Here is a 24,771-nt window from a genome sequence, read left to right as displayed (position 1 = left end):
TGTCACAGACGTGAGGATGATAAAGACCAGAAAGTGCTGAATCAGAGAAATATTGACAAAATGATAATGAGGTAGTAGTCAGCAGGGCGCTGCATACTTCTTTTTTTTAAGTGGTATTTCGGCAACCTACTGTATTGACGCTGATATATTTACACACTTAGACACAGCTTCTAATGTAAGACATGTTGTCTTTTCCTTAACATAGTGTCATATTGCAAGGTGAAGAAAAAAAATCGAATCGAGTTTCTTATGGCTGATCATCTTAGGCCACTACAAATTTCTATTTGTCGAGATTTTCTGCAGATGCTTTCATTAATGCCGCGCTTTCACTGAAACAAGCACAAAAGTCATCAGTGGAGCAAATCAAATACAGTTCTGATATACAGGATACATGTTACTGATTAGACGGATTTAGAATATGTCACTTGATCGCTTACAAATTCTCCAAAACCTAAGTAAAAGCATGCTTTTAGCATGGTTTCAGTCAGAATTGGTCCCTGTTGTATTGCACAACAGTTAAAACAAGTCAAGTTGGTAATGTCACCCTTTACAGCGGAGCTCGTTTGCTCGATGGCGGCTAACTCAGGTTTTGGAATTGGGCGGGAAAATTTGGAGAGGGAGTGGGCGGTCAACCTTGGATGCACGGCCAATCAGACTGCTACTTAAAAAAAACCGTCATGGCGGCGGCTGGATCAGTGTTAAACACTGATATCACAAGCGTGGCGGCAACTCTACCCTCCTGCGATGTCAGGGATTCCTTTGATCGCGGTATCATATTGTTGTGACAGCGCCACAATTTATCACATCACATAAAATCCTTCAGCAGTCGAAGCATTCCCCCTTCAACACGTTCCCTCTCACACGAAGACCAGTGGCATGACTCCAGTGGACTGGACTACAGTGTTACTCACACCCAGCACAATGGACCTACAGCTAAACACAGTGGGGGTGGGGGATCTCTCTCCCACCAGAGTCCACACCTTGCACTGACACGATGATGGGCTGCTGCTACCCGTTGTAGCATACTGACCCTCTATTTCTTGCATAGCTATTCACAGGTACATACTTGAGCACCCCGAGCTCTTTCTCACTGACGTCTACCTGCCTCTCGTCCGGCGGGAGGGGTGCTGCTGGCCGTGGTGTCAACGCGAGGTCAAGAAGAAGTGCTCCACGTGTCTATCGTGGTGCGACACTGCGCACACAACAACCTCCTGCTGGCTTAAAAATAAACCCAGTGTGAAACGCCACAACCGCATCTCTGCACCTGCCATTTACCTCTGTTTCGTCGAAGTCCTATAAATGCAGGCGCAGCTATTAAAAGACGGGAGGCGTCTAAAATGGTGAGAGCAGATGCTGGGCACCTTGCTCCCAGTGTGTGGGATGACTCTGCCACAGGCTTAAAGGAGACCAAAATAGAGTGGTTGACATATGGGCCTCTGATTGTTTGAACACGGAATCTCCTGGACCTCTGCCACTCGGCATAAATCCTTTGATACTGCCACACCAAAACCCGCTGATTAACTTTCGCCTAGCCTGAATCAGGTCATCCATTTGCATGTAAAGAGGCAATTTCCAAAGGCTCAAACAATGACCAAATCTGAGGTTCAGTCTGGGGTTCATTGGCTTGCACGAGCAGCAGCAACACAAACCGCTTTGGAGAAGGAGAAACGGTGGTTAACCGAGGTACAGCGGCGTGTTCCACCGCTGAGACGGGGCTACGCAAATATGGTCTTTTAGTAACAGCAGCACTGAAAAGCGCACAAAAGATAGGATCTGAAGCTTGGCTCCCCAACGGCTCGCTTTATTGCTGAGTTACTACAGAATAGGAACAACTGACTGTTGTACCTGCCTACGCTAGTTTGGTTAAACATGGGACCAGCGAGTCTTCCAGTCTGAGCATAGATCCACGACGATCACACGGCATAATGCTCTGGAGAGGTATATCCAAGGACATTTAAACTGATAAGAGTTCACATATAAGGAACCACTTTCATTCTTTTTCCCCCCCATTAGAAGAAGAACAAGAGAAAATGGCCACCAAGTTCACCAGACTTTGAACTGTACACTCAGTCTTTCAAATAATAAATATTTACATGTCCAGACCACAAAAAAGAAAATCAGCTGTTAGACAAGTAGGTGTGTTTATGATGGTTGACACCTCTTCAGAACTTTTTTTTTTAATTTTTTTGGAACTTTAAATTTTCTGAAAAAAAAAAAAAGTCTTGTTATCAAGATCTGGCAACTACTTGCTGAAGTAGTTGCCAGATGCTGAGCGGCAGAAGGGTCCTTCTTCATATACAACATGACAACTGACAGTTAATTAACAAAAAAAAAAGATTACTGTACATAGTATTTCTTATATATTTTAAATTAATCTGCATCATTTTATATTTATACTAATAACCAAGTTTTGCATTTGCTCTTTTTTTCCCTTTTTTTTTCTTTTTGTGTCCCGGGGTTCCAGGAAGAGGAGGAGTGAGAGAGGTCAGTCTCCATCCTGCCTAGCAGATTCAGCAGGGGTGTCTCCCTCTCTCCTGAGAACCCTCAGCCTCGGTTCAAGTCACTTTCTGTTGCCGCAGCCAATCAGCCACCCTCCGATCAGACCTTGGCTTCCAGCATCTCCAGGAAGAGTTTGTGCATGGGCACCTTGCCCTGCACTTTGATGCTGTAAAAGTGCTGCACAGCCTTTGTGGCTGTCTGCCTCAGCAGGGGCAGGGTCATGAGCAGTTTGCCAGCCCGTCGTGGATCCTCCTGATGCTGGCTGCTCTCATAGTCCTGCAGGGCCTCGTGGAGCGCGTCCTGAAGCTTCTGGACTGCCTCCATGTCCTCTATGTGCATGGAGTCTGACAAAAAAAAGGAGAGAAAGAAAAAAAAGAGCATGAATATGATGGATTTTTTACATTTGAGACGAAGAGGGAAAAGGGAAATTGTAAGAAATACAGTTTGCTCTTCTAGACGGTGGTAATGTAACAGCAGTCATGGGAAATAGAGTCTTCTAAAACAAAATAAAATCTCATGAGTGATCTTAACTGCTCGGTCAGTTGCAGCAAGGTTAGGAACACATTATCAGTATAACTCACACCCTGACAAGATAAAGAATAGATCATAAAAAAAGAAAACACACACACACACACACACACAACAACAACATCTGCTTTGTTTTATTTATATATTTATTCTTTGGTGGATTGGGTAGGGTATTGATATGGCCCTTGACCAACGGGACTGAAAATCAATGTTATCCTCCAGTAACAATAGCATGAATAGCATCCAATCTTTGCTGAGTGAGTACACATTAAACACCTGACTGTTCCAAAGGACAGAGTGTTTTCCAAAAAAAAACAAAGGAAAAAAAGGGAGCTCCATTAGAGAATTGGACACCATAAACAAACGTGAGATGAATGCAACACTTCCTTTTGATACTGTCTCCTGCAAAACGGATGCGAAAGCGATGAATGTGGACATTTCTCCACGAGTTTGCGCTGTATTATCGAAAAGTGTCCACTTCACTACATTCTCCTGCAAACAGCTAAAATATGACTCTCTCACTTTCTCTCTCAGATAGTCCAAATCTCTCCCACCTCACCTCCTGGCATTTCTTTTTAGAGCTGTCTGCAGTTTCAGTCTGGCTTCCCTCCGGTGTTCTTCGCTCCTATAACGTTTCGCTACAGTGCCACTGTTTTTCAAGCGATCCTCTTGTACATGGTGTTACCGTACTCCCCTCTCACTTTCGCCTTTTTCTGCTCCCACCTCTCTCAGGGACAGTCTAGGGGTCGCCCTTTCTTTCACTGGTTAACTGGCATCTGGCACTCAGGAGGCAGCATGTCATTGGCTGCCTGACTCGACTCACCTTGGCGGCGCATATTTTACCACACGGGACAATAAAAGGCAAAACAGATTTCAGGCTTCGCCCCAAATTCATTGACTGGAACAACTGTATTCCCAAGACCTTGAGACATTTCTCACCCTGACGGTTTTCAAATCCACAGTGGTAAAATGAAGTAGGTCGTTTTGTAAAGTGAATGTGGGAAAAGGAGGGGGGGTGAAGGAGGGAGGGGATGGAAGAACAAAAGACTCCGATGAGGATGTGACATAATTATCTCTTGTTCTTTTCACACAGGCTGCATTTTTACAAATCAAGCCAAATTTTTTTCTTCTTTTCTTTTTCCTTTCTAGTTTCTCAGCAGCAAAGGCATGCGCACACTCTAACAACCGACCTGACTGGCGCTGCGCTTTACAGGAAGGTTTTGTCGAAAGAGGGAGAAGAAGAGAAAATAAAAAGAGGGATGGAGACATCTCGACAAATGGGAAAGAAAATGGGGCACGAGAGAAAGCGAGCAGCTTACAAACACTGGAGGAGGGGGCTGACTAAAATGTAAAAAAGAAAACAACAACTTTGAAGAAACAATTTCCTCGCAATCCATCAGTGAGCCCACGTCGATCCGATTGATAAACTGCTAATTACAAAATCAATTGCTATGAATTTTCACAGCTGTCAGACAGAGGGGCTCCCGGGAGAGTGATCTCCCAGAGACCTTGTTCTAACGTTCTGGACACCCTCCGCCTCCCCCTCCTCCCATCTCTCCTTCCTCCTCTCACCTCACCTCCCTACCAACGCTCTGTTATCTGAAAGCAAAGTCCAAGCATCAGCATTTTCGTTTTTCAGTCCCGGACAAAACAAGGGAAAAACTGGCCCGGTGACCCAGGCGTGGATTGATCAGAGGAGGACTCCTCAAAAAGGCGCCTGTCAATAGCGGCGTGCCGTCTTCGCACTGGAACAAACGAGCCCCATCACGCCCTGATACTCATTCCATTTGACTTAACACATTTTATTGACAGCCCCCTGCGCTCCTAATGAAATGCTAAATTTATCTCCCGTGGCTGCCGTGCCCTGCAGCTACTGTTATGGAGATGGAGAAAGAGGAGGGAGAGGGAGCGCTGGAGAAATACCACAACACTGAAGGTGTTCAATTAAAAAAAAAAAAAAAAACTCCCTCCGTCCCTCTTTCTCGTACACTGGCCTTATCTTCTCTCCATCTCTCCATCTCACGCTCCAAACGAAAGGTTACACTGAAAAACTCATGAAAAACTAAGAAATGTCATTTCTGAAACTGTGTTAGACAAAACCCATATTACACTGACTCGTGTGCATTCCTCAGAGGTCCAGTCGGGAAAAAGTAAAATGTCCTGAGTGAGTAATGCCCATGAGGATTTTTTTCAAGAGTATTTTTAAACCTTCACTTTTGTTTAAGCCCAGAGATTGTGTCCTTTTTCGGATAGTGTGCGTGTATTCATTTGTTTTAATTCAGGTGAATTAAAAGCTTAAAATTTCATTGCTTCTTATTACTGTATGGTTCATTCGTTTTTTAAACAAAATGCAACAAAATATTTTAATTACAGACATGGCTTTTATTTTACAATCGTTTTTAAATAAGTGATTAAACTAAAGAAAGGTGATTTTTTTTTTACAAAAATAGAGGAAATGTTGGATTTAAAAAAAAATAGTTTTAAAAAATTATATATTTGGTTTCCCCAAAATTTTTAAATCAAATTATTAAAAACTCCAACTTTATTTATATTGTAATTTAACTCTTTTGAGGATTCTCTTTCAGTCTACATTAGTATAAAATAAAATGTATTTCAATAAAAACTCAAGCGCACTCCGTGTCATATATGATGTGTCACTGTGCTGAAGATAACCCACCTGAGTTGGCAAGAGCAATGGCTTTGAGGGTTACAAACTCCTCCTTCTCCACTTTGAGCTTCTTGTATTTGCGGACCAGCTGCAGGATGGACACGTAGAGGTCGAGCAGGCCCGTCAGCCGCGAGTGCTCCTCATCCATGATGTAGTCCTCGGCGTACACCAGCTCGTCTTCGTATGGCAACGAGCGGAACACGATGCTGAGGATGAGGATCTCCATCCAGGCGCTCTGCAGCAGACTCATCTGGTCTCCCAGAGAGAGAGTAGAAAAGCCTGGGCAGGAAGAGAAGGGGAAGTTGAGCGAGAGAACCTGAGCACAATCTGCAAGCTTATATTTCTAGTCAAATGTTAAAGAAAAGGACAAAAAAAGAGCAATTATGTGATGTACGTAATTTTATCTCTTCCACGATTTAGAAAAAATCTTCTTTATTAGAGGGAAAGAAAGCTAAAACCGTAGGATGTCGGAGATGCGATCAGTAAAACAAATACACATGTACATGCACATGTTAGCGAGTGGTCTTTAATTTCAAATGCACAGTGCAAGGTCCTCTTTGAAGCTGGTGTCAGAGCACTTGAGTGGGCTTTAGTGTAAGTGAGGACAGGAAATCGGTGCAAAGGTCCGGGATACACAAAGCCATGTGGTTACCCCTTGTATCCTGTCACTCTTGTATTGGTGTGAGGGGGGATTAGCACCAAGACACATCCTCATTGGAGGGGTTGAGGACGTGACACGCACTGTGTAACAAGAGGAGGTGATGAGGGAATGCACACACACACATCCACGGAAGTGCAAGAAAACAGACATGCATGCATATTCAGATAAAGGCATCTACATGTATGCACATGAATGCATAAACGTAAAACGACGCACATCAAGAGACAAACGAAGCCGGGGTCACATGGTGCAAGTCATGCCCAAAGGCCTGCTTAAACCCAGGGCCAAACTCTTCGACAGCAGTAGAATAAAGCTGAAATCGGCACGAGGACAATACACCTCCGTCTCTTTCTACCCCAACGCCACGACATATGCTCAGAATAGAACATTAAATCAAACAAAGTGTGAGATCCCTGAAAGATGAGCTGTGAGAAATTCAAACAAATTAATAAGAGCAAAAAAAAAAAAGAGAGCCAGAGAGGAATCGTCTCGTCCCTTTTCCCCTTCGTAGTTCCCTTTAGCTGTCAATAAACCGCATGACATCCCCCAACACTCCCCATATTCATTCCCCCCAATCTCCCACCTCCCCTCCTCCTGCACAGCGTTCCTGCAGGCGCCTCATTCTGACAGCATATTAGGCTCTTCGGCTCCACCCCCGATTAATAAGATTGCTTTTTCAAGTTTGCTGTTGCCACACTTGCGTAGCCGTTGTGTGATTTAAGGGCGATAGATTACAGTATTGACCAGAGCGCTCACTGCACCCGCATTCCACATTTTCTCTTAAATATAAATGATCTTACTAGGGTGCAGCCACCAACCTGATGTTTATCTCTTTCTGCCAGGACAACATAAACGCATAGACACGCACGCACACACGCACGCATGCAGCTTAAGAAGAATAAGAGACATAATGAGGAAGCGTCAGAGAATGCGAAAAAGAAACGGGACGATGAGAGCGAGCGAGGGAGACGGGCGGAAAAGACGAGCTGGGGAGAGAAGTACCCGAGTGTTCAATTTCCCTTATCGTGGTGATGACCACTGCAGGGGAAGAGCTGGAGGATACATTAATTAACAGATTGTGATCAGAATGTGAGGGCCTTCACATTTTGAAGGGGAATCAATAGTCAGTAAAATAGAGTGCTAACTGAAAGGTACCAGTGCCCTGCTGGACTGGTCAGAGGTTGTCTCTGAAGAGCCCAAATTAGACCCAACAATTCAAACTGCCAGAAGCACTCACAACACTTTACTATCATCAGTGAAGGCAATAAGCCATATTTTAAAAAGGCCTGTGCCATTACACACATATCCAGACAGCATCTTAAAACTCTTTGTTGTGTTATTTCCTTGTCTGCATACGTGGCCATTATGTCGGACAGAATGTGGACTGGCCGGAGCAAAATTGTCATGCAAGCGTGGACGTGGTCTTGATTGCCGCATCAGGTTGGCATCACAATCACAGGAAAAGGCTTTGTGTAGCCTTTTAATGCCAAGGAGGAGTGAAGCGGAACTAAAGCGCTGTTCCCAATATGACAGCTCGTGTGAAGGCCTTGTTCAGGGCTCGCTGAAGTGGCTTTGGAGTTGTTCTGATACAACAGACACCTCTCAGCCATATGCACACATGCGGCTCCAGCAGCCTACAATTACCTTTGACGCTAAAAGTCCTTGAATTTAATCCAGTGTTGTGAGATGGAGAGGTAGTGTTTTTCCCTTGCTCCATTCTCTCTCTTCAAGGCCTAAATTATCGCTCCAAATGGGATCTCATGTCGTTGCCTCGCCTTTTTCCACTCAATTTAATCGAGTAATGAAGTGACTTCCCGACTCCGCAGGTCACACGCCGCTCCGGCCGCCGCACTCTGAAGGTGGCCCGGTTAAGTGCCGTCGGAGTGGGTGATTTCCTCTAATGAAATATCAATATTTACATCTTCATTTCCAGCCCACTGCCTTGGCGGGGTTTGACCAAACATGACACAATATTGACCAAATCACAGAGGCCTGTCGGTGCGCTTGAAGGGCCTTTTCCACTCCACTGCTGAGTGCACCGGCAGCTTTCTGTCTGAAAGTCTTTGCGGCCGAGGAGATAATAACAATGCAGCTCTTGAGTTTCTCTTTGTTCACTTTGACTTAAGCACCCCGCTCAAATAGGGAGCATTTATATCTCAAAGAAAATGTTCACTTTCAAAATTCTCTGCTGCGACTTTTTTTTTTTTTACACTGCTTGTGAATGAAAAACTCAATCGAGACAAAGGAGCACAAATAAATACGAGTGATAAAGAAACAGCACCGCATAATGGCCCACCTAATCGTCAACTGCATCATCATTAATAGCTCAAAGGGCAAAAATCAGACCACTAAAGTCCAACAACAGAAGCCAAAACCATCATCTCCTCCTTTATCTCCCCAAAAGCCCTCGGCTGTGAGCAGGAGGGGGCAGCCCAAACCTACAGACGGCTGCTTTAAACCCCTTGCAGAGATTAATCAGAGCACTGTTTCATCTGCCAGAGCACAGGACGGTCCAAAATGAAATGCTGGAGATTTCTGTTGAGCTGGAGTTCATATTCTATTAATTTATTATTGTTTCCCTCTCCCCGAGGGCCATTAGCGTGGGTAATAAAAAGAGATGTAATTACGAGGCACGGTGGCCCCCTCCAGCTGCAGCCCCCTCGTAACTCAACCTCAATCAGACAACAGAGCAGACAGAGCGAGGGAGAGAAAAAGAAAAAAGATGGCAAGCGGGAGAGAGGGAGGGAGAGAGCTAGAGAAATGGGGGATAAAAGAGAGGAGAAGATATGGGCCAGGGAGGAGGGAGATAAGGAAGAGAGAGCAAAGGGGGACCAGAGCATAAGGGAAAGGCAAAAAAGGAGATAGAAAGAGGAAAGAGAGTAATTCTGGCTGGACAGGGGCTGATCTATCATGGCCAGATATCAGAAGGACAAGCAGGCCCTGAAGACTTCTGCCCAGCGGCAATCTCACCTCAGCCAAGTCAAGTGCTCTCCGGGCTCCAGTTAGAGTAAAACTGCCCCTAACAGGACCCCAGAGGTTGAGCACATCTTTCTTTTTTCTAACCTCAAACTGGGCTGAATGATCACACTGCCATAAGCTTATTCTATATCAAAGCTTTTTGTTGTTGTTTTGTTTTATTTCAGATAACAGTTTAAAAGGGGGAAAGGACTGGGGAAAATGTGCGTGCACCTCTGTTTTGCATGGATTCTTATCACTTCCAAGTGTGACACACAAGACATACAAGCAATATAGGAAGAAATGTCCATTTTGAGCAATTTTACAGATGGTGCAAACTCGTCTTCATGGACCTTTGGGCATATGACTCGCATGCCGACTATGACCCTTTTTGCATTTATATGACGGCGTCAGGAGGAGACAATCAATAGCAGCTCGGTAATAAATTGCTGTGCTTGACGTAAATAATTTGACCTGAAATCCAGCCACATGTACAACACAGACAGCTCAGTTTGCTGCGAGCTTTCCCCGGACATTGATTTGATGACACAAAATGCTGCTTTTTTAAAAAAAAATTATTGAGTCTAGTCTAGTCAATACAAGCTGACTAGGTGAAAAAGAGGTTGATGACTGAAAATTAATTGCGTTTTCAGGAAGCGCCTATCAGCCTTCTTTTGACGTGATAACCAGCCCATTATCCCATTGTAAGTAGCTGGAGAATGGGGTGATTTGACCAGCAGCCTGTGAATGTTATGAGGTTGAAAAACGTTAAATACAGTAATCCCCTTGTTTTAATCTGCACCCTATAACCTCCTGACCCGGGCAGCAAAGTCTTTAGCTCTCCCCAGGGTCCCACTGGCCACTACTGACTTTACATATCTCTTAGCCCCAAAGACCAGGACGAATCAGGCTTTAATCATTGCTATAATTACACATAATTTATCTCCACTGCCATCAAGTAACACTGCTTAATGAGGTATGTCTCTCTGCTGATCATCACTTAAAGGCACATCGGCAAAAAAGATTTCACACAAAAAGCTTATGCACACATGTTCAAGTTTACGAAAGTATTTAAATTTTATCTATTTTTGTCATTAAAAATATGTATATACATACATATATAACAACGCCGGATGTACCTAGCTATACATCTGTCACAATAACTAAACAAGCTTGGCTTCCTGGTCCTGCACACTGTTGGCTTCCTGTCCCCCATCTCAATCTCCCTGCATGAGATTGGGGGTTTCTGCCTTCCTTCCACTCTCTGACTGGGTTCAGGCCTCAGCATCCACCTGATTGCTCAATCTGTCTTTATCTCCTGTGTTGAAGCCTACGTCAGAGGGTAAATTGAATATACTAAGAGCTGTCTGTTGGTGTCTATATTTAATAAAGTGCACTGATGAGGTGCTGATTTATTGCCAGGCAGTATTCACACTCTATTACAAGGAGATTACGCAGCTCGAGTGGGATCAGGCTGGCAACACAGTAAGTAGATTTTACAATTTAATGGCAAAGAGAAAACAGGAGCCCAGGGGGGGGGGGGGGGGGGTGAAGGAGGCCAGGCGACTATAGTGGAGGGTTGAGCTGACAAAAACAAGACAACGTACAAGAGGCGCAGTCTTTTTTCGACATCGGTGCCTCTGTGCTAACAAATAACGCGCCAGGCGGTTGTGTGTCAGACGCAGAAGCTGATGAACTGAAATCCAATAAAGCACAGACGATGAATATTCCCAAAACACCAGCGATGAAAAGAACAATGCAAACTAGTCTGATTCGTTAGGTTCCTCTGGCCTGAATCTAATACGAGAAAATCCTTTGCGTGTATATTTTATAATAATTCATTATAATTAAAGCTGTGTGACAAATGAACTTCTTAACGTTACAAATGTAAACAGACCTGAGAAATAAACAATCCTCACTCAGTGTCAGCCAACATCACTTTATTGTTCAGATGATACCCATTTATGCATCCAATTGGCTGCGCACACTATTTAAGTTCCTTTAGTCTACCTATACAATTGTCATGCATCTGCAATCCGCTTTGCAACCCACATCCACCTTAAATCCTTTGACTATATTGGTCCTGACTGAAACGTGTTTTCTTTGTATGGTGCGAAGTAGGACAGTGTCAGTGTTTGCTTGGCCCTTTAGCCCTGAGAGAACTCCCAGCTGAAAACACTCGGAGCTGGGAAGCTGGGAGGTGAGCTGGCAAGCACCAACCAACGAGCACCTTTTGTATAAACAACAGGCACGGCACTCTTTACATATGAACGCATGACATTCCCACTGCGGGTGTGAAGGCATGTGGGGAAAGCACAGGGTTATGGGGGGTTACACTTGAAACTCACTGCTGCTGAGGAAGGCAGCAGTGTCAAGTTGGTAAGCAGGTTCTAGTGTACTGAAGTGGTCAGGGCACTTAGTTGCTCACTAAACGTCTTGGACAGAGGAAAATGCAGCTCTAAATTGATGGAAGGGACCAGAAGGGGTGGCCAGAGGATTGCTATGTGTGTCGAAGGTTGTTAGCACCTTAGGAGCAACAAACCATCTGTCAGCTTTGCCCTAACACTATTCCTAATGACCCCGTGCCCCTAAGGCAACAGCCGTGTTACTTTGTGCTGCCATTTGGACACAAGTGTCTAAAAGCTCAGCGGTGATTATCAGTTAATTAAAGATGCTCTTCAGATGAGGGCAAGGCTGCAGTTTTGCAATGGCAAACCTGTTAAAAAGGACTGATATGTGACACCACGCTGATCTGAACAACTGAACGTGTTCTTATTTCGCCTAAAATTGCAGAATTCTGTAACACCTGAAAAGAACTTCACGTATGTAAGCCGACCTTTCACGGCCAAAATAACAAAGTCGACATCGGAGCCTGTAAGGCAGATATCGGCTCCACTAATGATACAGCTTTGTTATCCTCCAATTGTCCTCCCATTAAAACCCAATAGGGCTACTCTTCTCAACATTACGCCACTTTTGAAACTCGTTCCAAATGTTAGCTGAAAATAGGAGAAATTAAAAATCAATCGGGAGAAGGTAACTGCCAATTTTCATGACATTTAAATTGTTACACTCAGACTTCAGTTGCTGGCCCATCTGTCAGTGGCCTAATCAATGTGGTCTACTTCATAATGAACAGTTAATCTCTTTAATTCCATTGCCCAAGGCCACAAAAATCTATCAGGATACAATCAGCAGGTTTTTTCCCCTCCTTCTCTTCCCTGTCGTAGCTGGAGAAGAGAAATATAGTAGGAGCGGAGCGTGGTAGGCTGCCCTGAGGTACCGCTGGTGCATGCAGTGTTAGCGCATGGAGTCTCGCTCAACCAGTGAACCGTCTCTGATCAGGTTCAGCCATGTACAACTCAATTATGCAGCCATTTCATGGCCAGAGGACACCCACTGCCCTAATGCAGACACGGACCGAGCACTTAGTTGAAGTGGAACTCCTTTTTTGCCCTCTTAAATTGTTATTTAACAAGAATGAGTGTGGTTTTACGAACAAAAGCATTAAAACGAAACCAGTGTCGAGTCTTCTTCAGAAGCAGATGAGAAAAATCTGCTTCCGTCTTGTCAACGTGCAGCCAGTGCAGATTATTTAGGGCAAATCAGTTAGTGCAGCTATAGTTCCACACGCCGGCTCACAGTGGAGCACACAGTCGGGCTTAGTGCTTCAGGTTTTGGGTTAAATGATCATTATCGCCACATTTGGAATGACGAGTCGTCAGCTGCAATCTATGGGGCAAATCCCATTAACGTTATGAATCTATCCACTGTACAATACGTGTTAGTATAATCTGATTAGCAACGTTTCAACACCACGACACACAAAATCCGAGTAAGCATGTACACATATTAAAATGATGAAGCATTTCAGGGATGCGAGATAAAACCTTTAATACTTGTATATTAGTGTTTTTTAAATAATTGGCTAAAAGGACCATCTATGAAGAAGAAACATTTCTGACTCTGAACAATACAAACTAATGCTCTCTTTATTCTCTCTAAATGCAAGTTTGCACTAGTGATGCTTCTTCCTGTCTGTACTCTACAGTCAGCCTGGGAATGCTGTCAATTTTGTGCATGTCTGCGCCACTGGTGTAATTTTTGGGTCACAATGATGAGAGTGTGTTATCGGGTCAGCTGTGATCCAGTCCTGAGTAAGCTCCTTGGTTAAACTCTCAGTCTGCTGACCATGCATGGCCTGTGGGGAGTGATCCAAATGGTTTAGTCGCGTAAGGGACTGGGGCTGAGGCCAGGGGCTGGGACCGTATCCATCTCTAATCTCCTTACTATCAGATCTGTACCTGATTAATACCCCTTCTTCTGAGAAGTACTCTAATACCTATCGGTACACAATGCACCACCCCGAGGTCACTAAGAGTCCACTTTGGATCAGTGAAAATAAATAAACTTTTCATGTGTGTGCCATGCGTAGAGTGTGCATATGTGTCAGTGTTGTAATGATGTCGTGCATTTCCTGCATGCTGACAGATGCACGCCTGTCCAAGTTATGCTGATGAGAAGAAGAGGTTATGGCGTTGGCACCGAGGGACACATTGATTTAGTTTGTTACCGCTTTGTCTCTACAGCACTGCAGTGCTACAGAGTTATGGGGGTCAAGCGAAAGATCAAGCGGGAATCTGCTTTAGTTGCCAAAAAAGAACAGCTAAACAACATGTACTCTGTCAAAATCAGAGGAAAAACTCTCGAAGGAAGCAAAATCTCTGCTGATGTGAGGTGGCCTATCCTCAATTCAACAGCCTCTTATAACCTAACACCTCCTCTATCAGAATGTCTATGGGGCAAGGAAGAAACATGATTATGCCCATCAATAATTCAATATGTGTGTGTGCTTGCACTTGTGTGCATTCATGTGTGCCTGTGTGTGATATGATGTCTTGTTTGACTGGGCAGGTCCCCAACTTTGCTCTTAATCTCCCCGGTGATTACAACATACAATGGCACCGGGTCTGTGTCCCCCCTTCTCCATTGAATGGAGGGATTTAAAATGCACTCTATTGATTTGTTTCTTGCACAGCGATGTCCATTTTGCACACCCCTCAATCCTCCACGCACCCGGAGGCTGTATGAGCTGCTGTCATTAATTATCTACGTGTGAGTGCATGTTGATTTTCACAGAGCAAGTTTAAAACTGGGGGCAAAGAGAGATGAAAGAGGAAAAATAAAACAGTATTGAAAAGGAGCATGCCTTGAAATAAGACAATAAGAGAATATTTTATATGTATTTTACCTGGGATGTGTTTAGCCCAGCCGATTATGACCACCAGCTCGCGGTCAGCCAGGTCACAGAGCGTGGTCAGAGCCTTGATGTCACTCTCCGGCATGGTGGGGTCAGGCATGGCATAGATCTTCTCTGGCTCTGCCACCAACAGGTGAGACACTATCTTTGTGACTGGATTGAAGAGGAAGGGGGTGTCAAAAAAAAAAAAAGGAGAGGTCAAAGGTTATTTCACCGTAATGCTTAGAGAGGCACACAGATGTGCAACACTGATATGCATGGCAACATGACGAAACAGTAGCACGGTGGTCCCACCTTCCCTTTTTTTTGCCTGTGTGTGTGAAGGAAACGCCACATTGTGCAAAGGAAATTTACAGTGTGCAAAAAACGTGTGAGACAGGAGTGTCCTCGAGATCTCTCACTCTTTAATATCAGTCATCTGTTCAGAGACTTATCGTAACTCGGCTCCGAGCAGAACAATACGTGGCCTATATTTACGACAAACGAACTCTCAACTGTCCAAACATGCAACGTGACGGAGGAACGCGAGTCTGTCCTAGAATTTTATCTCAGTTTTACTTGCTTGCTCGCTCGCCTGGTAGAGGAGAGGCAGCGGAAGAAAAAGACAATGGGCTATTGACGGGGGCGGGGGGTACTCACGAGGCTTTTTGGTGGGAGGAGGGAGCGTCAGGCCCAGGTACGGATTGTTTTCTGTGTCCAACCTCCTCTTGTACTTCTGTCTGCCCCCTCGCACACGGTCCAGACGAACCCCTAAGAAAGAAAAGATAAGACCGCCGTGTAAATTGTGATGAAGTTGTAAAGACATAAATATAGGATTATGGTTCAAAATTACACCCTCACATATTCTATATTATAATATATTAAAGTAAATGTGAGCTACAGTGCTGGCCTTTAGCTTGTATGTGAGGAATATAAAAGGACTACGTAGAGGTATAAAAATGTGTCCGTGTGTATGAGCATACTTTCAGTGTGTGTGTGTGTCTGTGTGTGTGTGGGGATGTGTCAGAGTCGCGGCAGGCTTCCCATATGTGGTCCATGCCTGGCTGGTCTACTGTGACACAGCTGAGCCCAGAGCAGGTCTAAACATATGAATATTTAACGCAGGGTCAATGATCTCACAGACTGGCCCTCTAATTATTTAGCTTTTGGGGTGAGGCAGACTGAATACTAATTAGCTGCCAGCCACTTGCCTCTTTGCTTGTGTGTGTGTGTGTGTGTGTGTGTGCTCAGGTGTGTCCTTTTTCAATATCCACAAACAGAAACTTAACCAGCCAACAAGCAAAGACATAGTCACACATACAGTGTACAAAGCATCCACTGTCATACTGCAGATAGATAACTAGGTATTGCTTTCCAATAAAAGACCCTTATTTCACCCCTCTTTCACAGGAGTAGCACCGAGGCCTTATCATCCGCAGCCACACCTAGGGGGCCAGGTTCCACACTGATACTGTAAATGTCAAGCTGGCCTCATCATAACATAAGTTATTTATTATCTCATTATTTGATAAGAATGTTTCTATTAAGATGTCTTTTCTATTCTATTAATTTTCAACATTGTAAACATATTTCATCTGCGCCGTTCTATTCATTTGATGCCACTCGGCAGGTATTTGGCCATTTAATGAAATTGTATGCAAACATTTATATCCTGCATGCCCTTATTTGGAATTGTGTCACTGCCACCGGACAGTCTGAACATACCGGCTATCTTAATCCAGCTGAGAAGGAGAATCTGTTCAATTTACCTTGTATGCATAATGTAACACCACCACCCCCTTACACAGACGTGCAAACACATTTAATACTAAAGGTTGGATGAGGAAAAAGGCTCAATGAAATTCTTGCGGTGGAGGAGGAGTTAATTTGTCAGCCTCCCGTGTCCTTTGAGTGAACAACACCCGCAGCTGGAGCACTTCCTTGATGATTTCATCACTTTATAACAGGGAGGACGGTGTCAAACCTGGGCATTGTGTGGCCACTGCAAATGAGCCTAATACAATTTGCCCATCAGCAAGTGCTCTTGGAGAGGATGAGTTTGGATGTGTCCCATGCGTGGCGATTGGAGGTCGCCCGGTGAACGGATGGGGAAAGGGAAAATCAGATGATGTAAGATAGAAGTGGTGGCCTTCATTTAACAAAGAGGAATTCAGCAGCAGATTTATGCAAAATAGCTGATTTTTATATACAACAGACACAAAGCCCTACTCGCTCTCTGTGTGAATGGGGAGTCCAGTAAGTTGTATTATCATGTAACTATAAAACAAAGATTTTTTTCTACTTATATAAATTATTTGATTCCCTAGAAACACAAATCTGATTAGGACTGTCTTTCAATTTCCTGACACTGACAACCTACTAACCTAATTACCCCCAACTCCCATCAGAGCCTATCCTTCCCAGTGAGTACCAGGGAATCATCTGACATCAACTACCTGTATTTCATGCACAAGCGTGGATACTTGGTGACAATTTATTTTTTATGTGCATTGTATCAAGCAATCAATTCTGGCAGTGTTGTGGGCTACTGCTTAAAAACTTTCTGCATTAGCTAAAATACCGTTATTCTTGGATGCATGTCCTGTCAAATGTGCTATCACCACTTTCTACAGTTTCTTCCGGCTCTCCAGATGAGCTTGGCTGCTGCCAGGTGGCAACGCTTCTGCTCTCCGTGTTCCTCTCTGCCGGTTGAGTCGTGTGGCTGTGTCAGCCAGCATAAAGCCAACTACGGAGGTAGATGGGTGCCTCTTTTAATTAGAACAGTCCTGGCCATAATTAACAGATGCTGACAGGAATTAAAGCTCCGCACTAACCTGTCTCATTTTACTGTCCAACAGGGCCAGACACAGGCAGAGAGGAAGAGAGAGTGATTAAGAGCAGCCAGACAGATTCATTCACTCATGCTGTCAGGTACTATAGCCAGGACTTTTATAGGGGCCTTTGTGAGCTTCATATGCCCCTTTGGTGACGCTTTAAGCGCTCCGACTCTGGCCAGTCTGTTGTGCTCCCTCCAGAGTAAACAGTAGGTGCGTTATAAATGTGCAAAGCGAGTTGAGTGCCACCTCATCCACAGTCATCTTGCTGTTTTATGGCCCACTGCACAGTGCGGCAAGGGTAGCAGCGGGTGAGCTCGGGTATCATCTCTTCAAAGGAGGGTGCTCGGGGAGGGGGCTTTTGGCCAAGGCGGCTGGCATTTGTGCACGGATTAGCACAGGCCTCGAGGTGGGGGCTGGGGCCAGCTGACCTACAGCTCTTCTTTCTCTCCAAAAACAATAATAATCCCCTTCCGAGCACACTCCTACAAAAGGGCCTGTCTTCACTCACTTTATGCGGTAGGGGTCCTTATTTTGAGTCCCTCACCTGTTCTGGGTGTCTCTCCCTGGGGAAAGTGTCAGGATGTCTGGGATGGTTGGCAATGCCAAGGGGGGCTTAGGCGGTCCCTATTTTAGCTGGGAAAATCAGAAGGCCACATGGCAAGGCATGGTGAACCTTGCCTTTCAAGGAAGCCGCCCGCTAAACTGCCGTCAGCACTATTTCAAAGGGCCCTGGTTGCCAGCTTTGCATGCTTCTAAGTGCATCGCAGCATTTTTAATCACGAGTGGTGATGAGCAGGGGTAGCGGAAAAATTGTCACGCATTGCCCCCCGTCCTCATCTGCTGACCCCAGAGGCTGCCATAGTGACACCCTTGTCACATACTCCATTTACAGGTTAGCTACAGTATCCCTCGTGAGCTGACATCCTTGCTCGTACTGCTAATTGAAAAGACTAAACGGCACTTAAACCTCACTTCAGAGTCTAAATTAAACTGTTGAAAAAACATTTCAAGTGATGTTTGCCACAGTGGAGGCCTCCTGTTACTTACTTATTTCAATTATAGATCTTAGACTGGATTCATCTTACTGGTGCACACAACTTTGAAGAAATGACGTTTAGTACTTTACTTCACTAAACATTTTTTTTTTTCATTTGTATGTTGTGCGTTTTACTGTAACTGACTGTTAGAGCTTGTTCTCTGCATGAACATGTATTGCATATCAGTACAGACACACTCCTTTGTTCAGCAAATCTTCACAGCTGTCGCACTGCTTCCTTGCAAAACCAGAAGATTCCTTTAACACACAGTATTCCAAAATTAGGACAATGGAACAAAAAGCTATTGTCTTTGGTCAATGCTGTGGATGTGCAGATACAAATATATATTAACTTTACAGAAATGGTCGATTTTCTTGAGCTCTGAGCAGCCAGTAAGACTAGAAAAAGCACTATGTAAAATATACCTGCCCATTCTTGCATGTGGAGGCATGTACAGTAGTGTGAGTGTGCGAGAGAAAGGAAGTCGTGGTGGACAGCAACTGGCACTGAATGATGTCAGTCTAATCTCTCAATACTATCTTGTCTTCTCTCTTGCTCTAAGCTCTGATCTGTTTCCATTGATCAGAGGAAAAACCTGTTGCATCTGACATTTGATTAGTCTATTGATCACTTCCTCCTTTACACAGTCAAGGGAAAGTACAGCTACTCAACACAAGGTTCAGGCAGGCCTCCTGTAATCGGACTGCTGATCTTCCAAGACCATTTTCCTTATGTCTCCTATCCGGTTTCCAATATTGAAGTGCCAAATGTGGCTTTAGTGGCTTTGCTTTCACAGGTGTACCCACACAGAACAGAGACGTGAAATCTTAAGTTGTTTTATTTTTTTGTTTAAATCTAGTGAAGGATTTAAACTTATGTTTCTTTGGGGGGTCAGCAATGCACTTTGTTGGGGCTATAAAGTTATAATTAGGCAATTTTCCATTGAGACACAATGTGACCTTTCTGCAGTAATGAAAGTAAGTTGCAACCAGAGTCACATGAGCGGTTGCCACCATTTCCTGAGCCGACGGCTTCATTGAGCTTACAGTCGGCACAGACCACGTGTCTCTCTTTCCATTTAGTCTTGGTGACACAGCCCCAAGACAAGAGCTCAAGCAAACGCTCGTTTTCTTGGTCACAGCCAGCATGTTTCAGAATTTCGACTGTGACAAAAATCAGTTATATGAGAGGGATCTGTGAACACCAGCACATGACTTTAATCACGCACAGTGACAATAGCTGCCGTGCGGTGATGACAGCCACTATGTAAAGGAGGAGAATTATTCTTATTCTGATAATGTGCTGAGTACACAGAGGAGTGCATTAGAACCTCAGGCTTAGCCGTACTCTGCATATTCGGGTTTTACGCTCATTTTTAGGCTGACCTGACACCAGTCATTCATTTATAGCAACGGCTACATATTTTTGTAGTCTCTTATTCTCCAAGGTGATATATTGGCATAAATTTTTCATCAGATAGTAATGCGATTACTCTGTCATTCTGGCATTGAGGCTTTATCTGGCTGTGCACAGTCCAGCAGATTCTGTTACTGGGTTGGGATCCATACGGGCTACGACTCCGGCTTCAGGTCGCGACTGGGTATGTATGCATCTATAAATCCCCCACTCTCCAATAGAAGAGAATAATGGGATGAATAAAAGCAGAGTATATAAATTTCACGGAGTTTGGCAGAGAATTTAAAAGTGGACGTTTTAACTGGATTTAATTTATCTTCGATTTCGGAGCTCTTATCTGGCAAAGCATTTATACCACCGCCCAACCGTGAGGGATGAAAAAACCTACCCTTCCTGCTTTTATCTGCACTTAAGAGAGAAGCAAAATAAAAATGAGTGAAAACAAAAACAACACTGCTTCCCTCCAGATATTGTCATTTCTATGTTATTTGTCTATTTTTTATTTTATTTTATATTTCAAGCAAACAGCAAAGGATAAACTGACAGAAACAGAAAGAGTAAGGGAGGTGAAAACTCACCCACTAGTGCAGTGGGATGAGGGAGAGTGGACAGGTGCCTCCGCTAGAAGAGCAGCCAAGGTTTGTGTCTCGGGGGAGTCAGTCAGTGGGGAAAGGGAGGGGGAGAGAAAACCAGCCAGACAAATCCATCGGAAGCATGTTTAATTGTCACTGAATTCCCTGTTGGCGTGACTTTAAAAAACCATCCGCAGGAAGAGAGCTGAGATGTTCGGAAAACATTTAGTGGATCAATATGCCAGGGAGAGCTGAGACTGTTGCGGGTGTGTGCTCAGGGACCTGGCCTGAGCCTTTCCAAGTGGAATACTGTTACATTTCTATTACTCAAAGGCAGGGATCAACCTATTCAGCATATTTCTGTCCCCAACTCAACTGCACATTATTTACTGCTGTGTGGATAGGAGGGGGAGGACAAGGGGCTGGGAACTGTTGTGCCGGCCAGCTCGTTTTATGCATTTCTCACTGTGGAAATGCATAAAACGAGCTGCTGCAGGAAAAAATAACATGGGCCTTCTTGGTGGGTCATAAGACATCAGGCACGCGATGATGATGTATTAGACTATTGTTGATCTGATCAATTGTTTTTGTATAAAGTGTGTGCTTCTATGCTACAAGATCTATGCTGCATGAGTGTGTAAGAATAATAAAAAATGTTCTTACTCTTCTTACCTTCTTTGAGCATCCCCACTTTGAGGCATTTCATGAAGCGACAAGCCTGACATGATTTGCGTCTCCGTTTTGTGATCTCACATTCATTTGTGGCAGGACAGCTGTATTCTATGTTACCTGTGAAGAAGAAGAAGGAGAAGAAGAAGGCGAAGCACAGCTTAGCACCAATGCCATATTCAAATAACGAGTAGAGTATAAAGTACAAGCATTTTGGACCTGATGCTTAGCTGGGTGCTCCCAGTAAATGCAGAAAACACCATCATTGTGTTTAGATGGTCTATTATATAATAACCACTCTGGTATGGGCACCTGTTAATCATATAGATTCTTACAGAACCAATTTCTATGTGCCCTCCAGTGTGTGGAGTACCTTCTAGTACTGAGGTCCAGAGTCTGAGGAGAGGTGGTGGGGGCAAGGAGTAAAGGGCAAGGGGTTAGGGGTGGAGTGAAATCTAAAACAGTCCTTTAGGACCGTTCAGCAGATGCCACTCTACTGCAACACTAAATTGGTCTCATTAATTCTGTGCATGTCCCCTCCAGGCCCCGGGCGCAGGCCATGTCCCTCTGCGCTCAGAGGGGCCTGCCACTGCTTCAATAGCAGGCTAGAGAGCCAGACACACTGCCCCTGACCACTTTACATAATACTCCTGCAGACCCAAACCTGTTGTTACCACTGTTGCCATTGTTGACTATTTACATAGTGTACAGGCAAGAGGCCTTATGCATTATTCAGCTGCAGCGTCTGATTCCAGGACGGAGCAATGAAAAAGAGTTTCATTGCTACACAATAAAAGCGCCGGTTCCGCACTACTCTAGCATTAGCAATAGGAAGGGCAGGGTATGTGAGGCAGTTCCTCCGCTGCTGCCTGATTCCCTACATTTTACTGCATTCAGGGGTTTTCAATAAAGGGTTTCAGTGTAATGGTTGCTTCGGCCTAGGAATTTGAATTATCCTCATCTTGAGTGGGCTTTTAGCTTGAAGGATTTTGACATTGATATTTTCTAAACTTTTCTTTTAACCTATTGTTTGTCTTTTCCAGTGTAGTGCTGAAATAGATTGACATCTAATGTCAAAATCGAACCTAATCGTTATAATTCCCACAACATAAACATCCTTATCCATTAAAGTGCATCTAAGCAAACAGGACGGTAGCAAACGTGCTCTCCACCCACCAACCTCTTCCAAAGGGGGAAGCATTTCCTTGTGTGTGCGCACACGCAGGCACATTAGGATTGCACCCCGACGTCCTGAAGCTGCACCCCAGCTCTGACCCTGAGTTCACATTTCTGTACAGAAAGCTGTGTAATATTCCACTGGCATTCCTATGCTAGCCCTCTAACATCCTTTGACAGCTTATGCAATTATGTTAACATTATTGGACAGATCAAGTAGAGGGTCCCAAGATGTTATAAATAATTAGAAATTCCTCTTTATATCTGGGTTAGAAATCATTATGCTAATTCTCCTCTTCTCTTTGGGGTTGGGGTAAATAAAGGTGTGAGGCAAGTGGCTGATGAGCTCTGATTGTCTTTCCTCTGTCTGTTTTCTCTGTTGTCATAGCAGAACCAGACCATAATAATCCTATCCCTTTCTCATAATCTGGCAGGAGGCAATCAGTGCCGCCCTGCACAGAAGTTAATCTTCTGGGGCTTTTTTCTGTTTGTGTTTCCATTACACACTAACCAATCCTTAATTCTGATGTAAAGCACTAAATCGAAAAAAATATATATCTTTCATTTGCATTTCACTAAATTATACAATTAGGAACTTGTGGACCGCACACACACGATATGTTGCAGGGCTTATACAGCACAGCTGACCCTGTGTGGTGATGCTTATGGGTTGTTTTTTTTCTTCCTCCTCTCCGTTTCGTTTCTCAGGGGATCCCAAGGACACGTGCACAAACCGCACAAACCACACCTGGCACTAACTAAGTTAGCCCTTTGATATCGCACACTCCAGAAACAAAAGCAAACATGCGAGCCCACACTTCTGCGCTACCGTATTCACCCACCCAGCCGACTCCCCCCCACCCCCACGTTCGTCTGATGTTCTGTCAGAGGGGGCTTCTCACAGCTCAAGGCAGAGTGAGAGGTGGATTAACTCATTTTTCATCCCTACATTTGATTTATATTTAGAACAGGGATTGTTTCAGTGTCAGCACACACGCAACCTTACCAAAGTATCACTTTCTAGCATGACTGCTGCTTCTGACCTGTTATTTTAAGTCAATGTAAGTGCAGAAGAAAATGCTAACGGACATAATAAATGAACGTGAATGTAGACAAAAACGTAGCTTTGCAATCATGTTTAAAGCACAAGACTACAGCACGTTACGAGTCCCAAATCTATGGCAGATCTTTTTTATTACACGTAACTCATTATATTAACTGATTGCGTTAAAAGGTTTGCTCCCATCAGCAGTTTTGTAAACACAGACGTGAAAAGCATAAAGCTTCAGTTTCACTTGTATTTGGTCATACTCTTAACCTACATTATATCCAAAATAATGGCTAATTAGGTACTGACCCTTAAATAGTCAAAGTGAAATGAAGTCAACTAAAGTTAAAAGATTTAAATATTTAATTTACTTGCATAGACGCCATAACTGAATTATTATCGTCTTTGCTTGAGTTGTCTTCTTAAAAAAATTAATAAAGTATTTTACTGGACTGTAATTCAGCGGACTTAACTGAAATTAACTAAACTGAACTAATATCAGGGCTCAGAGGGTATAAAAGAGAACAGATGGCTGAACGGCTCTAACAGTCTTTTTTGTCTTTTATCTAATAACTAATTGCACTATACTGAACAGGAGTTAAACACAGACGGTGACAACAGATTTAATGGTGTGCTTGTAATAAATGTCATACAACAGATCTGCCGTTCAGAAACGCTGCACAGATACACTGGCTGCTAGAGCGACTGTATGGCAACTTTCATTTTTCTAAAACGAAGCGCACTGGCGGGAACCCCTTTAACCCGAGGGCCATGCTCGGGGGTTTATCTGTCTTTAGAGAGGTTATGGTATGGTTACCAATAACATTACAGAGTGAAGGGAGAAGAAAAAGATTTGCCTCCTTCTTCTCTTGATAAGTATCTGTCTCAATCTATTTTATGGCTTTTCAGGACCCATGCCAGGGCACAGAGGGGGAAAGTCAGGTCTTGTAAGTAAATTACAGTAAAATGGCAGGTATTTCTCATCAAAATCTAAACTGACTTTTACAGGCTTACTGTCAAGGTCTGTTACTTCATATAAAAGAGGGCCACTGAGTTCAGTTGGTTTTCAAGCAATTTTGCACTTGGGTTCAAAATGGGAAGAAAACACGGTTCAATAAGACATTTATGCTTTTGATTGGTGGGGCGCGCGAGGTGCAGGGCTGGAGGTATGATTAGGGCGCATTGAGAACAGGGGTATTTCTGGGATGGATGGAGATCTAGGTTGACTTTAATTTGGGTCTGGCCTTGACTAAAGCAACTATCTCCACATATGAGTTCAAGGGGCTTTTAAACTGGATGAATAGGTGGCAGAAGATGGATGTGCCATCTGTGTTTGTTGAAAACGGTAGGGACGTGGCCTTAAAAAAGCACAGGCCATAAGAGAACTGAAGCAGTCTGAAAGGACAGGCGCACACATTTGTGCACACACTCACTGAAAATAATATTTTATTTATATAATAATAATT

General features: G+C 43.9%; 1 protein-coding gene across 3 annotated transcripts in view; it reads right to left on the bottom strand.

Moving 5' to 3' along the window:
• Positions 1 to 2,427: 2,427 nt before the first annotated feature.
• esrrb (estrogen-related receptor beta) overlaps positions 2,428 to 24,771 on the bottom strand; it is a 37,751-nt gene continuing 15,407 nt past the window's right edge. For 2 of the 3 annotated variants that reach the window (XM_005742709.2, XM_013913294.1), the window contains 5 exons: positions 21,076 to 21,201; positions 15,211 to 15,321; positions 14,563 to 14,724; positions 5,705 to 5,974; positions 2,428 to 2,843 (listed from right to left, as the gene is read on the bottom strand). In XM_005742709.2, coding sequence (XP_005742766.1) covers positions 2,599 to 2,843; positions 5,705 to 5,974; positions 14,563 to 14,724; positions 15,211 to 15,321; positions 21,076 to 21,201 — 914 coding nt within the window. In that variant the 3' untranslated portion in view covers positions 2,428 to 2,598. The remainder of the gene's footprint in view (positions 2,844 to 5,704; positions 5,975 to 14,562; positions 14,725 to 15,210; positions 15,322 to 21,075; positions 21,202 to 24,771) is intronic. The other variant, XM_005742710.2, reaches the window with a different exon arrangement.

Source organism: Pundamilia nyererei, unplaced genomic scaffold (assembly GCF_000239375.1).
Source record: "Pundamilia nyererei isolate P.nyererei 1_Seehausen unplaced genomic scaffold, PunNye1.0 scaffold00123, whole genome shotgun sequence".
Lineage (NCBI taxonomy): Eukaryota > Metazoa > Chordata > Actinopteri > Cichliformes > Cichlidae > Pundamilia > Pundamilia nyererei.
Note: the sequence above shows the minus strand (reverse complement) of the source record. Positions and strands in the feature narration are given on the sequence as shown.